Source organism: Channa argus, chromosome 5 (assembly GCF_033026475.1).
Source record: "Channa argus isolate prfri chromosome 5, Channa argus male v1.0, whole genome shotgun sequence".
NCBI lineage: Eukaryota > Metazoa > Chordata > Actinopteri > Anabantiformes > Channidae > Channa > Channa argus.
Window position 1 is genome coordinate 24,058,915 of NC_090201.1, and position 17,239 is coordinate 24,076,153.

At 41.0% G+C, this 17,239-nt stretch overlaps 1 protein-coding gene across 6 annotated transcripts in view; it reads right to left on the reverse strand.

Annotated features, from left to right (window-relative positions):
- The window catches only part of LOC137126954 (plasma membrane calcium-transporting ATPase 1-like), a 90,466-nt gene continuing 73,227 nt past the window's right edge, over positions 1-17,239 (reverse strand). For 3 of the 6 annotated variants that reach the window (XM_067503169.1, XM_067503166.1, XM_067503167.1), the window contains 4 exons: positions 16,846-16,953; positions 15,349-15,531; positions 9,567-9,777; positions 6,000-6,139 (listed from right to left, as the gene is read on the reverse strand). In XM_067503169.1, the coding sequence (XP_067359270.1) occupies positions 6,135-6,139; positions 9,567-9,777; positions 15,349-15,531; positions 16,846-16,953 (507 nt within the window). In that variant the 3' untranslated portion in view covers positions 6,000-6,134. Of the gene's footprint in view, positions 6,140-9,566; positions 9,778-15,348; positions 15,532-16,845; positions 16,954-17,239 lie in introns of all 6 variants that reach the window. The other 3 variants (XM_067503170.1, XM_067503168.1, XM_067503172.1) reach the window with 2 other exon arrangements.

Below are 17,239 nucleotides of genomic sequence, written 5' to 3' on the forward strand. Positions count from 1 at the left end.
CACATCTGTTAGCAATTTTACTCGTGAATAAATGAAACAATGGAAACAATGAAATAATCTTCATTTTTCATCAATCCATCCATCAGAAGTCACACAGTTTTAACTTCCTCAGTGTGTTTCACCTCACAGAGCAAATACATGTGCGTGTGTGTGCATGCGTGTTTGTGTGTTTATAATGTTGCATGTGTTTGAGGCATGTGTTTGAAATTCATTTGGAAAACAAGTCAACATTTGGGATGTTTCATTCCATACTAAAACATGCAGAACACAGAACATTGAACACATATACTGAACGCTTAGTTTATCCAAATGTAGGTTTTTTTTTTTTTTCTTTTTCTCTTTTCGTACAGAGTGGCTTTAGGCTACACAGAACACGACAGAACCAATCGCACCAGGTTGGACATATTGCTTTAAACCACCAAATTTTGTATATATGTCATGCATGCCACATAGATGATATTATGTTTATACAAAAATAACACCAACGCCTATTACTGTGTATCATAGTAATTACAGAAAACAAATTTCAGTCTTTTTTGCAATGAAGTTCAACTGAGAAACCATATATATATATATTTAATATATCTATGTACTTATATTTTAAATATATATATATTTAATATATATATTTAATATATACACATACATACATACACACACCCACACACACACTAGATATAAATACATAGATACATTATATAAATATATAGATATGTTAACTGGTTATGACTTATCCAACTGTGATTCCAGTTTGTTTAGACCATTTTTTTTCCTTTGTGAACTTTGTGGATGAGAAGGTTCTCCAACATTTTCTTAATATCCCATGACAGTAAGCTGTTCTGAGAAAGGCAGTGCTCTGAAGAGGAAGCAACGCAGTCGAAATGCAACAATGACTTGAAGCGAATTCCTTCTCTGTACAGAAGTCTTAATGAAATTCTGTGGTTTGCTGAAATCTGATATAATCCAAACATTAACCATCAGAGAACTAAAACCAGGTGGTGACTTTCAGTCCGCTGCTGAGTCTCATTCAGACAGTTTTTATTTGTGTTGTGGCGGAAACCAGAAGCACAAACAGGTCTGGAGCATCTCCGATGGCGGGGCTGTGCTGTGCACCTGGCATGAGACGTGAGGGCAACCAGTCCAACAGATGACCACCACAGCCACACAGAGGTTGTGGCAAGAACAGAGGGACAATCTTTTCCAGGAGGGAGGGAGGAGTGTGGGGGGTGGGGTAAATGTATCTAAACAATCTTGCGCAGATAAAGGATAAAGAAAAGAGAGAACACTTTGGCAGAACAGTCTTAAAGCTTTGCTGGGTGATAACTGGCTGATTGCCCCCTCTCCTTTTCCCCGTCTCCAACACAGACGGCAGAAACACTTCATTTATTGACAATATTTACATGGTAGTGACTGTAGGAGCACAGCTGTTCTGTCAGATTCATCAAAGGAACAAAACAAAGAGGATATGCATCATAATTTGGAAAGTGGGTAACAATTCCCACGGCAGGAAGAGGAAGTGATGTCACAGGTCCTTTAACAGCCCTGCTCTCTTCCAGGAAATGCTTCTGAAGTCAAATGGCGATGACATCTACAGGTGCAGCTGTGTCCCGTCACAGGCTCTGCTCTCCTTAAATATTCAGATTTCATGAGCAAATTAAAACTCAGGGGTAAAGCTGAGAAATGGCGTCGTTTCCTTCTTTGGCCTGAATTTTGACAAGTTAGCCGAAGCATTTTTGGGGTCCTGGTCATGATTAGACAGTCCTCTGCCCCCCTTCACCTCCAGTATGCAAACAGTTGGAGCAACAATTAAATACAATTTGTAATGATCACATCACTAAAATAATTGATTAACATCTAAAAATGAACAAAACTTTTTTTGTACAAAGTCACTTTATGGGTAAGAACTAAATTCTCCATTTGTCAGCAATTCCAAAATTTACTAAAGCTATTACAGCTGGTGGAGATTGTCGGTAAATCTTATCTCTAAAAATTCACATGAAGTCTGTTTCAAACACGCGGCCAGTGAAAAAAACAACACTAAACAAAAACAAAGGATGGTGGATGACCATACCTCCAACACCTTGCAGAATTCTACCAAGCGCTCAATGCAAGAGGTTTTTCCATCTACGTATTCAAAGACCTTTAGGGTAGGGGGGCCAAAACAACTCAATGGATGATTGGGGTCGGATCTACTTTGATCCTCAGGTTTTCTTTTTCTTAATTGTGGTTTTGTCTAAGGTGATGAAAGGTTGTTTTTGGACAAGAACATGTACATTTGAAGAAGACAGGGCCTGAGGCAGGACATGGCCTTAATAGTCATTTCAGTCAGTTGGAAAACTGCATCAATCCACTCACTCAAAGAAATCAGTCAAAGCTTCAAAATACAGAAACAAAGAAACCCAACGGTTGGATAAATAATTATACACTCCCATTTAATGTTTGATACAGTTAGCTGTATTCACGTTGCATTTTGCTAAACTCTAATGAGGTTGGAAAACTGAGAAATCACATAACGCGTAGTGTGTCACAACAGTTGTAGATATAGTGAATATACTCTAGTTAAAGGGGGCTGATGAGACTAGATTGTTGAGATTCCAATTGAACTGCCAACAGGAAGTAAACAAGTCACTGCAGGTTTCTGAGCCCTAACACCAGGTGACCAAGACGACACACGTGGCATAAATATTTAGAGAGGTGTAAAAAGACAGAGTCCACGGTAGATTCATTTTCATTCATGTACTGTACTGTCACCAAACTCTTCAGCCTATACATATATATATCTCCAAAATATTAAAAAGTACTTAATATAAAAATACAGAAGAATTGTAAAAAATGAGCAAAACATTGAATTTTATATGAAAACCATGCAAGAAAGATTCCCCATTTAGTTAAATAGTAACTCTAAGATTCAGGAAAGCAAGGGAATGACAGAAAAGTGGTCAGATGGGAGAAGCGCAGGCGAAACTGCCACCCACTCGCTTTTCATGTAAACATTGTAGAGGTCCTTTAAACCTTCGGCAGTGAGGACTGAAGATTTTCTCCTTGCTGTTTGGTCGTGTTTGGAGTAAAGGGCCAGGGGAGGGGAGGGGAGGGGAAGGGGGATCGAGGAGTCAGGGGTGAGAGTCCAAAGGAAACCTCAATAACAATGAGTTAAAAAACAATACAGACAACCTATAAAATATGGCTCTGAGTTACATAGAAAAAGCTCATCAGAGGGGAGAGGAAGAACCTAGTCATGACGAAAAGTTGGAAATATGGCAGTAGTAGCACATTACTTCAATAACATGTCCTAGTTCATAGATAGGTTGATGGCTGCGAGTCACACTAAGAAGGGATTAGACACATTGCTTCTTCTGATTGGAGGACGATTCCTTCTTATTTTAAGACAGTAATCTGCAGACAATGGCAGGCAGGAAGTACTAAGCAGCAACAGGGACACAGTGAATTTAACTGTACAGGGTCAGTCTCCCATAAACCTCAGCATGACTGTCACCCTGAGGTTTATGCTCTGCTTCTGGCTGATGATTTGATGGTTTCTGTACACAGCATTTGACAGAGAGAAACATCAGCAGCGATACTAAGACTTTTCTTACACAGACAGTTCAGACTCGGGTCAGAGATCCACTACCTTCCTGCCCCCTGACCAAAAACAGACTCATCAATAATGTAGTCATTCCGCTCAATGCACATTGAATATGTAATATTCAACATAAAGCAAAATTTACAGGCAGTGCAAATAACATAGAAAAGACGCAATTGGACATGGAGGTCTGTGTATCTAGAGATTAGCTCTCATTTAGTGAAGCATTGCAGTGGTTTGGAAATTGTATATAAAAGCTGCTTCGTTTACAGTTTTTCTAGCAGCTATTCCAGGTCTTCTGCTTTCCTCTCCTCTCGTGCAGACTTTTGCAGACTCGCGCAAGACTCGGAACGAACTTACTAGTTGGCTGTTGGCAGACAAATAGTTGACGCAAAAGTCAGCCCTCGTCTACGCAAGCGCTTTGATGTCGGACCTTAAATTAGTGACATTTAATAGAAATCGAGCTTTTCCTGCTACTCTGACCTATTTAAATTGTGTAAAATTGACGGACCTTTTCTAGTTGAACTTTTATTTTGAAAAGACAATGGGAGCAGAGGACATGTTCTGTTTGAAGAGTCTGAACCATAAAAGACATGAAATAACTGCTTGACGTTGAGACCACATCCAAAAGGACACAGAGCAGTGCCTAAATGACACTTTTACATACCGTAGATGTGAGGGTTCATGTGAATTCCATTTTTAAACATCAGTAAGGGGGGTCAACTCACAGTGTCAGGGTCATGGTTGAGAAAAGAATGCAAGAAATTCAATGTGATGGAGACCGGATAATAGCCCTCATTCCTGCAGTATTTTTGTTTACTTTTTGTCTTTTAATTGAAATGAACAGATGCAAGTGGTGAGTTGAGTGCTTGGGTGTACAATTCAAAAAAGAAGGACCAGATGGAGATTGCTGGTCCCAACCACATGGCAACACCATTGCCATGGAGGTAATCTAGTAACCTCCCCAGGTTCAGGTAAACTAGACACTTATATCTTGTTGGCAATCAATGTTTTGTGGCCTCATTTTAGCGGTGGCAACGGCAAAAATGGTGCCACTGGCTAACAGGCATGTGAGTCACCTAAACAGTTTAGGTCTACATGGACTGCTCTGTTAAGTATAACAGGGCATGAACTGCCCTGCTACAATGTCCTCTAGGTCAGCTGATTATTAATGAGTCTGTTTTTTGTCCTGTTGTGGTATACATTGTTCACCTCTACAAACAGGAAGTTTATGGTTTTCTGAGGAGACGCTGCTGCAGACTAATACAGAGACGCTCGTCTAAATGAACCCCAAATATTAATTCGTTATCATGCGACTCAACATGAATGAAACATAACATGCATCCTAGTAGTGGGGCAGAACATAAACCACTCTCCTGTTTCCTATCAATATTGTGGACATATTAGGGAAAGGACCGAGGGAACTAGACGGATGAGACGAGATCAGATCCCCTACTGAGCAGAAAGCGAGCCCTCTGTTGTCGCCGGCGTGTTTGATAGTAAACATTTCTGTCCTTCAGTATGCAACACAGCAGCTAACGAAAAAAAACCAACACATAAAGACACGGTAAAGGGAAGAACAAATTTTTAACAGTAAAATGTTGAAAACTGTAGTGTAACACTCAAGACATTCTCAGGAGCTTAAATCAACGATTAATTAACATTCATGAGAGGCTTTAAAAACAAAAACATTCTCAACATCTAAGAAACGAAAAAAAAAAAAAAAAGAAAAAAAAAAAAGAAAGAAAAGTTACATTTTTAAAATTTGCTCAAAAATCTTCTGATCACCAAACCCGGCTGTTAGCTGTGTAGAAGAGCGGTAGCATATGTACATGAGAATCACTGCACTCTTTTAAAAGTTCGGTGCTGTTTAGAGAGCATTACGTGGGAATGAAGCGAGTACAGAACACGACATGCTGCTGTGAGTCCTGCAGAGATCGAACCCAACATAGTTTAAAAGCTTCTCAAAATGATCAAGTAAAAAATATACACGAATAGACATGGACAAGCCTTCCACAGTGGAGACGCTGGATTCCACCCTCTGTTGATTCATGTGTGGTGGTGGTGGAGGAGGAGCAAACTTACAGGCAGAACAATGCCACAGTCAGCATGAAAAACAGAACGTGGCAGGAATGACTGAGGGGGGGTGAAGATGTAGCTAAGTGTGCGTGTGTGTGTGTGTGTGTGTTTGTGTTTGTAGAATGAAGCGATGAGTAGAGTGATGACTTCCCTCCTCAGTGCGACAGTTCAGTTGGTGGGATGACACATGATGCTGATGAAGAGGAGGGAAGAGGAGGAGGAGGGGCGAGGAGCTCAGATGTATAACTCGCGGCTGTTGGGGGAGGCGCTGGGTTACTCTCCTCCTCCCCTCGCCCCAGAGGAGGCGCTGGGGAGGGGGTCGATCTCGTCTCCGGCCTCCTTGATGGTGGAGATGCGAGCCTCCTCCTCAGACAAGGGGACAAACTCAGGATGGGCCATGAAGCTGTGAATGGAGCTACGGGACTCTGGGCTCTCCAGCCCCGCATATAGGGAGCTACGGAACGCATTCACCACCTTAATCTGAAACAACAACAAAAAAAAGGAAATGTCAGAGGAGCAGAAGCAACAGACGCAGATGTATGACAGGCCGCAGTGGCTGATGGCAAATGTTGGTCGATGTGTCTGAATCTGGGCAGGGAGGTGCAAAACCACAAAACACACGGTTAACAACAGAAACAGAGGTCGGCTGGATAAGAACATTGTGGGAAAACTGAAAAATATCCACAAAACATCAACACAAAAGGTAAAGAAATGAACGGTCATTATGATGTTGGAGGCAGCTGAGCGCACAAAGACAAACTGCAGTGATAACAAAAATAGAGGGCCATCAAAACATAATGCCAAGACGCTTAAACACATGCACACGCACACACACACACACACGCTGTAGCAGCAGTCACACAGACCAACACTTTTTTTAACATCATCAAATAGTCAGGCTCAATCTATACAACAAGCTCCCTGCCAAGTGCCTTCAAACACTGTGTGCACATGTACCAAGCAGAACAGTTTTAAAAGGCAAAGGGTGGGAGAAACCGTCCACCAGATGTTGAACCTGGCTGCAGGGATTTGCACCCATTCCAACACAGGAGATTCAGGAAGGGGCAGCACTGCTTTTTGGTGATAAGGCATGAATCACGTTCAGGGGTTTGGGTTTTCCTAATGTCGATCGATGTGATTGCAGCCAGGCATGTTCTTCCATCCCAATCTGAGAAAACCACTTCTTGATGAACCTGGCCTTGTGCATGTTGAACAGGAAAGGGGCCTCGCTTGAGCTTATGTTGTAAACACACTATTGTCTAAAATACAATTGTAGACAGATTTTACTTCACAGTGATGGAGCCCAAAACCAGGAAAACACACCCAGGCCATAAGTACACTGAGGGCTGTGAACAGACTGTACTAAACTATAAACTCCTAATACCATTTGTGGAGGTCAAACACTTTCCGTCACCCTTCCTTGCTTAATCATTAGTGATTTCCCAGAATGCCCTTTGACACAAAACATATACTTAAGAGGACATGAATTGCCTAAAAGTTGCCTTTCCTACAGCGGACTACATTACAATGGAAAATAAAAGCCCAGTGTGTGTGAACGGACTCATCTGTTCTCATAATGTGACTGTGGATTCAGGTCCCAACAAGGAGATATTGTTTGTGGCCCAGTCTGAAAGGAATATGAAGCCGGTTGCCGACAAAGTTCTTACATAACTGTATTTAGGATCAGGGACACGTGAGTATCGATGCTGAATCTCATGAGCAGAATAATTGGAATTAGACTGTTGGGCCCTTAATGACAGCGATTTCACTACCCCCTCTGAGACCAAGCAGTACTCTTCTAATCCAACACTCCCACCATTGTTGCCAAATGAATGATTTTTTTCCCCCAGTATACATTCTTTGTTGATGCATAAATAAAAATGTATAAAATGCAGGAAACTTGAAGGTCTCGGAAAAAGTGGTCGAGCAGTAGTCCCGAAAGCAGTAGTGATACCCCACCTCAGTAAATACACACACACACACACACACACACACACAGGAAAACACAACAAGCACATACACACTGTTAAGTATTTATAATCACATTCAGAGCCAGAATCTTTTTGTCCTCTGGCTGCTCTCTTCTTTGTGCCTAAAGTCGTTTCCTTTGTCATGTATCCACAGAGGCTGCAGCTGATCACACTGATTTATACGCACCAGCAGCCACTCTTCATTATAATTAATAACCCTGCTGTTCAAAGCTCTCTATTACCGAACCACAGGAGAGCTGCAGGCTGAGCATACATGCAACCATCTCACAGACACACACACACACACACACACACACACACACACACACACACACACACACACACACCCAACAAGTAAAAAAGCTCTTGGCTTTTAAACCATGAGAGACTTGCTGAGCCTGACAGATTTAACCCTGCTCATGATTAACCCATAAAATTATCTTGGTGCCCAGGCAGTCGCCTCTGAATACCCGGGGGGGTTGGAGCAACAAAGAAATAGGACAGAGTTTTCTTTTTTTCCCCCCACTTTCATTAATCTGAAGGATTCAATGCTTCTTTCTCTTCTCTTGGGCCACTTGTGCCAACTGTTCTGATCTGTTATTGACTCGTCAGACAGCAAGTCACATCAGGGTTAATAGATGCATGTCAAGGGTTTAAATCTCCACAACATGCAGGAGGGAAAGCAGCAAAAAAGATTTGACAGATTCAAACTGAGAACCCATTTAAGCAAAGGAAGGTGAAGCAGGAAGCGGATGGAAACAGAGCTAGAGATGGAAACAGAAATGAGGTCATCTGCAAGTTCGTTGTAAAATGGTTTTCAGGTAAACAATAAAGCTGGCTTTGTTCTAACTTTTTATTATAAACACATCCCAATAGAAGAGGAAAAGCAACAGTGTGTCCATAAGAAGTGTTGGTCGTGCTGCTCTGAACTTTGGGAGTCAGACTAGCTGCCTACGCCTGCTTTCGGTCTTTCTGCGAAGCAAGGCTAACCATGACTGCAGCTCTGTATTTAACACACATCAAGAAAAGGACCAAAATGTTATTTCTTCAAACACACGGCTATGTTCAGCTCTCAGTACTTTAATATCTTCTGACTAAAATTCAGTGGTTTGGAATTTAATTTTCTGCCATGTTCCGATCTGTCCTATAACTGCTTATTTATTGCTTTGCTTCTGCCGTTTCAGAGCTGTGTTTTTGGTTTAAATCATAGTGAATGCAAACCTAGCATTTCTTGTTGCTGCTGCTTTCCCCTAAAAGCCCAGCAAACCTTTGGGAGGCTTTTAAGCAGCTGCATAAAATGCAATTTAGTGGACACTGGCTGGATGCTATTTTTGAGTGAAATTTAGTGACGTTTCCTCTGTGGAATTTTATGAGTCACCACTTCCGCTCACAAATTGGCTTGATGCATGTATTTTCCCATTACAGAAAATGACACTAGACGTCTTTTGACATGCGAATCATCAAATTTTAAGCATAAAACCTCAATACCTCAGCAAAAATTATGGAAAAAATATTTGCAGCTCCTTGGTTGTTTCACTTCCTCAAGTGCAAGTGACTAATTTTCCTAACAGAAAATATACAGATCGACGTTCTACACTTCTAAATTTAAAACTGGATTATACCACAGAACAACCATCTTAACTTTTCATTTTCCATTTAGCTACAGCAGCAACAGCCTAACCCCGTTATAATATTTTCTCTAAACAAACCGGACACATGTGTATCATCAGTTCCAACTTCATATAAATCATCAATTATAGCAGAGATAAACAGCTCTGTCAGATTTGTTAAGGACGTGCAGACTCCAGCTGGTGACATAAACAGTGTGTTGGTGAGTCATGCAGGATTCAGCGTTTCATGCAGTTCAAACAGAGAAAAAGAGACAGAGTCCAGCCAGGTGAAGCATGTTGTTAGCTGGCCTCCGATCACCAACTCACTGCCTGCAGTGGAGGAAGAAGCAGCAGCCGCTGGGGGCGGAGCCCCGGCCGAGTTGGTGAGAGAAGAGGAGGAGCTAAGCCCTACATGGGTGGGGCTAGAGAGAGATTTGGCCGCAGTGGCGTCATTGTGCTGGCTGACGACGGACGGCTGGCGGCGCAGGGCACCGGGCACCGCCGCCTGGCCTGTCTGGAAGGTATAGACCACGTCCATCTGAAGGAGGGACAGCCACAACACACCGTTAGCAGAGACAGAGAGGAGATAGTAGAGAAGAGGGCAGGGAAAGAAGGTTGAAGGTTAGAAACAGTTTAAAGAAGCTTTAAAGAAGCAAAGTTTGACAGTTTCGGCTTTTGAAGTTGGCTCCATAAGACAGACAAAAAGAGAACATCTGAGTAAAGTAAGAGAACATTAGGCTACATGGTGTGAAACCGAGTTGGTATGCAGCAACCAATGATGACATTAATCAAAATTCTTCCCGGTGTTTGGGCTTACGTAAAAAAAAAAAAAAAAAAAGTGGTGTGGGTACTGTTTAGAGGTCTCAACTAATTCGATAAATGGGTCTGCTGAAAATCAAAACTGTATCAGATGATGCTACGCAAGGTAACTTCTCTCAGCCTCAGTTTGTTTAAAGAAATAAAAAGAAAAAGAAAAAATAAATTAATCAGCACTAAAGCATGTTGGATGTATTCAGTTTGTATCAAAAACATCGATGTGATAGCCAGACTTCTTCACCCACCAGTTCAGTTGGCTTTGTTAGCTCTAGTTTTTGGCAAAAGAAAAAAAAAACTACCTAGCCCTAACCACACAAAACACAACACATGTTCCAGTAGAATAACCTCAACAATAGTAATAGTAGTAATCTGTTGTGTAGGAGAAGGAAAATCTCATTGAGCTATGGCAAAGTTGGAAGAAAGACACAGAAGAACACGAGTTGGAAACAAAGACAGAGAATGAGGAGGGTGAGTGAGAGAGCAGGATGGAGGAAAGGTCTGATGAGAGAAGAAAAAGACGAGGGTGAGAGAATTCAGTTATTGAAATCACAAAAATAGGGGGAGAACAAAAAGAGCAAAGAGATGAGGGAGGAAACAGAAAAATCAACAGAGCTTTTGAAATCAGAGAGAGAAGTAGAAACAGGAGAAACTGTGTCACTTGGAATGACTGATAAAGTTTCAGCAGTGAGGTGCTGCTTGTACCAATTATTCCCCCACTGTGTTTGACTGTTGAGGTGTTGAGCAGCACAACGCTGCCCACCAGGATTAGAGAGGAGGAGGACAGGAAGAGGAGCGTGGAGAGATAAGAACCTAATTAGCTTGCAGCCTTTCGTCGCCTCCCCCTCCATCCCCTCATCCTCCCTTCCCAGGAGGACGACAGAATGATATTACAGATACACAGTCATGAGGAGAAAAGACAGAGCTTCCTTTTGGCTCTGCAGTGTCTGTCTGGTGTTGAAGAGACAGAACAGGACGAGACCTTTGTTGCATTTTCTCTGCGCATCACTTACTTCTTTCATTATGATCTACAGTGTCATAAAGGCCAGGTGAAGGTTATTTCCACGAATCCCACCTAGACTAAGATTAGGTTAGCACCTGTCCATTCCTTTAGTGGGTCTTTTGGACCTTTTAGTCAAACCGCTTGATCTTGAAGCAGACCCAGTTTGGCAAGCTGTCATGAAACTGTTCCATAAGGACCAAACATTGTTTTCTCAACAGCAGATGTTGCGACAGTCAACAATGGCTCTAGACGTCAGCTTTTAAACCTGCAGAAATGTATTTGTTTGGCTGCTGGAGGGCAGCAAATGCTAAACGGTCTGCACTTATACAGCACTTTTCTCACAATCACACATCGATGGGGGAGCTGCTATGCAACTGGCCAACACTCACTGGGAGTAACTAAGTTGGAGATTAGCGTCTTGCTCAAGGACACTTCAACATGTGACCAGAGAGGCCTGGGATCAGACCAAAAACTGTGGGATGGGTAGATGACCGCTCTACCTCCTGCGCCACAGTCGCCCCAGCAGGCACCATATGCAAACATACCAGCGGGTGTGCTCCAAAACCCAACTGGCGACGTGCCGGTTTGTGATGGATGTGCATGGTTAACATTCCCTTTAAATTCAGCACGTGAAATGGCACATGCCACTTGTGACCCGCTGACCTGAAACTACAGCAAATTACAAGTCAACAAAGCAAACTGCTGAGTCTGAGTAAGTGGGAATTATAGCGTGTATGTTATACTTTGGGAATTCTCAATGCAAACCATCAACTCTCATAAATATAGGAAACTATAACATAACACCACTTATCATCTGTGTGATCTCAGATGCCACATGTGCCACCTGTTCTCCATTTAAGAAGGTGTCCCTGCCCTTGCTGCTATGCAATAAGTGGCACGCTGGCACGGCCAAATGGAATGCAGGCATCCTTTTAAGTTGGCATTTGCTCACTTAAACAGGTGAGTAGTGTACAGTTCACTGAACACATTCAGCATTTTAAGAAGTGGGTTGGGCAATTCAACATTGGTAAACAGGTAAACACTTACTATAAGCTCTGTAAATTCAAAAGCGATTCAAGAGTTAGATGATCACTATGAGTGAATCCTCATTTGGTATTGTTAAAAAAAATTAATAAATAAAAAGCTGATCAAGGCCATTTTGAAACAATTCAAAAATAAAGTTCCTAATTCATATTTAATTCTTACTTAAACAGTCAAACGAGAGCTTCTTTATGCCTACACATTAACAAACACTGATTATTTTGTGTAGTGTGTGTATGACTTAGATTTACTTTAAAATATGAATTTTGAGGAAATGTGTTTTAGTGAAGTAAGTTATAAGACCATTCCTGATATGGACAGGAAACTCTTCAAGCAATATGAAAACCGCTCCAAGGTCTAACATGCTGTGAATTACTTTGAAGGTGTGAGACTTCAGAGATTCTGTGTGAAGAAGCTGAGAGCTCCAGCAGAGGTCAAACAGTAAAACTCAAGAGGGCAAAGCTAAAGGAGATGTTACAGTAGTTATTGTTAATTCAGATGTATTTACCCTCCAGTCACAATAAGTACAAGTTAGTCCACTGCTGAGAGGAAAACACCTGACCTCGCTGACTCAGAGTGTGTTTGTGCATGAATGTGCGTAAGTGTGTGTGGGCATAGAACATTGGCTACTGGTTACTGTAAGTGGGTGTTAGCATCAAGGCTAATGAAGCCCATAGGGACGGATTGGGACTGCCTGAGGACATGCATCCCAGTGAGTGCTTAGCTATCCAGTAGAAAGAGAATCACACTCATACAGACACACACACACACACACACACACCTAAATCCCAGGTTGTGAATTGAGTCATTGAAGAGGACAAGGCTATGAGCGTGCTGATGTTTACCTCCAACGAATATTTAAATAAATATGTTTTATTTTAATATCTAATATCAGGAGTCATTTTATTGACATAAACTGTGAAACAGATTCTCCTGACAAGTGTTTTACAACCTCAGAAGAAGTGTGTGGTCACCCTTAGTTTCACCCATATCCCTGTGATAAACAGGAAGAAAATCTGACAATTACACTTGTTCCATACTTTCATTTGAAAAACATCTCCTCACTCCACACAGATCTAATGTTTTCGTCTCTATTTTGGATGTTTAGGTGACATTTGTACGTATAAACTTTACTTGCAGAGCTCATTTCCACTACACATTGTTGCATTTTTACTCATCAATAAATGAAACTAATGTATTTTTAAGACCTTCCTGCTTTTAAGCTGTTTTTTGTGCCTAACTTTTCAAATGTGTAGAAACAGGAAGAAATGCACTTACAGGCAAACTGACTAATGAAAATATCCAATAAGCTTGGATGCCATCTTTAATTTCTGTATTGTAATAAAGTGGTTTTGTACTGGGGCTTTGCAGCAGAGTGTGAAATTAACTGGAGAACAGCTACTGTGTGTGTGTGTGTAGATGGGCATGCATATGTGTTAAATCTCTACACACACACACCACTTTGTTTTAATTTATTTCTAACACAAACAAGTGGCCGAACAAGTTAAATGTGAAAAACAGATCAGACACAGAATGAAGCTCCAAACAATCAGCTTCTGATTGTTTATGGTTATTACATTTATTATTATTACATTTTTAATTTAGCATTTCTCAGATTCTACTAGAACAAATTCACATTTAAGTAACAACCTGTGATGTGCAATATTTAGGATGTGACACACTTTTAGTGACACCCATCCTCTGCTACATAAACCCTGTTGCAATGGGCTGTTGCATCTGTGCTTGACTGTGGAGATATTTTTGCACTTTTTGACTTAAAACAACTTGGCACAGTCAGGACAGATTGTGTCCTGAGGTTCAATATGGACCTAAACATCCGGCTGTCAGTGTATATAAAATGTAGGCTGAATATCACTAGCAACAAGAAAAGAGGTTTTGTGGTTTACATTTTGGTTCATAAATATCAGCTAAATAAAAAAGCTTCATCATTCAGATCAGGGGGCTGGCTATTGATACCCCAAAATACATGCAAACCCCTTCAGCTCCAACTACTAGCTCCTATTACTGATGTCTTACAAGCTGACACACTTGAAAGATTCCCTCCGACTCCACTTTCAATTAACAGGTCTTGATTAACAGATTACATCACCTTGTACTCCAGAAACTACCTCCAAAAAGGATTTCAAGATCGATTGAAATCCAGGTGTGAATATGTTGCTGTAATCCCCAAATCCCATGGTGATACTAAATTTATAGTAGACTAATACTAAAAACGTCAAAATGCAGCCATTGTTTCAAGACATATATATAATAGACATAATATACATAATATATATTCCTCCCATAGTGTCATAGTAAGCGGTCTGAGGAAATAATCAGTTATTGGCAGCTACAGGTATCCCAATATTACACTACACGGGCGTCATTTACAGTATTAATCTGGTCCTTATCTTTTCAGGCCTGCGACTTCAGAGCCTGTGAAGATTTGGTTTGTTTAAAGATTGAAAATACAGTTTATCCATGTTTTGGCGTTAACAGCTATCCATAACCTATACATTATACTGCTGAGGTGCAAAATTTCTTGGGTTTTTTTGTTTTTGTTTTTTGTCAGCTACCAAACATCCTTAGTTTTATTACCACCACCTTCTGGATTCAATGACCTGTCTGATTTGCACACTGCCCAGGAAAACAAATAATTGCAGGCTTGTTATCTTGCCAACAGAGATGAACATGTGTAAGTGGAAATGGAGGTTTTGTTTGGAAAGTGTGAGGCCTCCTAGATGTTGTGTTTGCATTTTCCACCACGAGATACTAGAAAAGAAATAAACTAGCAGATGCGACACCTAATCTTTGTTTAGGTTTTAATCAGATCATCAGACCACTCTTGGAATGGAGTCTTTCCTCACCGTCTTGATGTAAGACTCTGTCTCTGTTTGGACAGTTTGACTCTGCAGACAGTTTATTCTCTTTCTTTGATTCAGCAGACATTTAGTTTTTGCAGAACATAGGTGAGGAGGTGAAAATTATTTCGCTAATGTCAGCAATCACAAAATTACTCAAACAACTTCATACACTGTAATTAAACAACAATTTGTGTAAAAAAAGAAGACAAAAAAAAGACAAAAAAATTCCAGAGATTTCTGTGTTACAATTGCAACTCTGAATGAAGAATTTGTAGATATTACATTCCTAAACATCAATTTGGACAAAGGCTATCAAAAAGAACTTTAGAAAAGTTGGTGATAAATTGGGTGTGTATTGGGGTATGCTGGGGGGTATGATGTAGCTTACCTGTGTCTGGATGCGGTTCAGACCTCTGAACCAGAGGATCTGGCCTCTCCTCAGCTCCATCTCTGCGTGGTCGATCTCATCCGCACCCTCTGTCAGGTCCTCGTCAGGGAACTCTTCCTTTGTGGTGCCGTGACCTGCCTCCTTCAGGAACTTCAGGTGGTGAGTGGGGATGCTCGTTACCAGCTGAGTTTGACAGAAAAAAAATGTTTTTAAAAAGAGGTTTTACACCTAAAAATCCCTTTAAAAGTCATAATTAATACTACTCAGCCTGTGGAAATTGTCAATAAAGCTGTTAATATAAGTAACTCTGATTGGTGATGGGTGGGTCTCAGCTTGGACTAGAAGACAGCAATGATTTGGGAATGATGTGTGAGAAGTGGAAATGAAAGACACTATTTAGTTGCATTAAAAGAATATCTGATATCAATTCCAATCAGAAACTTTACATATAGTAAATTGATTTAATAGTGTACATTTCAGGATCTTTCAGGATCAAGATTATCAGCCTAACTTATTGATATGATATGAATGAAAGAATAAAAGAGAATGACATGACTGGATCCTGAAAGTTCTGATTCTGATGAAACTTGATGGGGTCTTCCTGATGCCCATGAATCATGTCACCTAGAAATAGTATTAGGTATTTCCTGTCTTCTTGTTGTTAACTAGATCTGTCACTTGCCTTTGCTTGTGAACTTTATGTTAAGAAATTTTCTTAATCAGGCTGTGTGTGGGATACGTTCATGGACCTGTGTCAGAGCATGAAGAAGCAATCTAGAATGTATTTTGTTTTGTTTTGTTAATTTTTAAATTTACGTGCCGTTGGCACATAGACATCTTATGAGAAGTACTGAGTTGACATTGTTTTGCCTTCATTGTTTTAGAATTGTTTGTTCAACGCTCTATTAAAAAGACAAGAAAGCGAGACAGCCAGCCTCCTGCTGCAGCTTCAGCTTTTCTTATTTCTGTCTGACTCCCCTCCTCTCTCTCAGAAACAAAAAGCGCTTTACCTCTAAAATAACTCAGAGCTCAGATCAGTCACTTTCTGTCAGCATGTTTTTGTCTCTTTGTTCTAAGTCTCTGCCCTCCAACTGAACCCACCAGGCTCCTAGTGAAGACTCAACTTTTTGTCTAAACAATGTATGCTTTCTAATTCTATGTGTGTACATGCTAAGAGGATCATGTGTGCGCTGGTGTGTTTGTTTGCGTGTGTATATCCACAGAGGGACTGACATGTTGGGTTTGCTTCCCCTCTGTGCTCGTAAACAGGAGTCGCGCTGCTTTCATGTGCTGAGCTCATTTCCATGGCGATGGTCGTGATGGCAACGCTGCAGCAACGTGAATGTGACAGGCTCCGCTTTGCTGCCATAAAGCTCATGAATCCACCTCTTCACTCTCTCCTCGGCACATGTTTATTCTTGTAATCCTAACTGATATTTCATGTTCTGTTCTAATGCTGTTTGTTCAGAGTTAAACCACTTCTGGGTCTAGACTCACCTGTCCCCACAGCAGCTCTCCCACGCCAATGAACACACACCACAGCCACTGGTCGATGGTCAGGGCCGTGCAGGAGAACGGCTTCCCTCCGAATTGAACAATAATGATCTGTGAGGGATCAGAAACATACAGGACATTCCATCCATGTGAGTTTTTACAATTATTATTCATGTATCAGAAGCTTGAGTATTAAAAACATGTCAGTGAGTCACACTGTTGCACTGTAGTTTATTTAGACTCAATCCCACATACACAGTCCTGCTGCTGGAAATACTCTCATGAGCTAAAAAGCATTTATTAATCCACAGCTGAAAAGAATCCAAACAAATTTACTTTTCCCTCCTCTTTCAGCAATGTTTCTTGAAAACTACAGAAACCATCTCATTAAATTTTA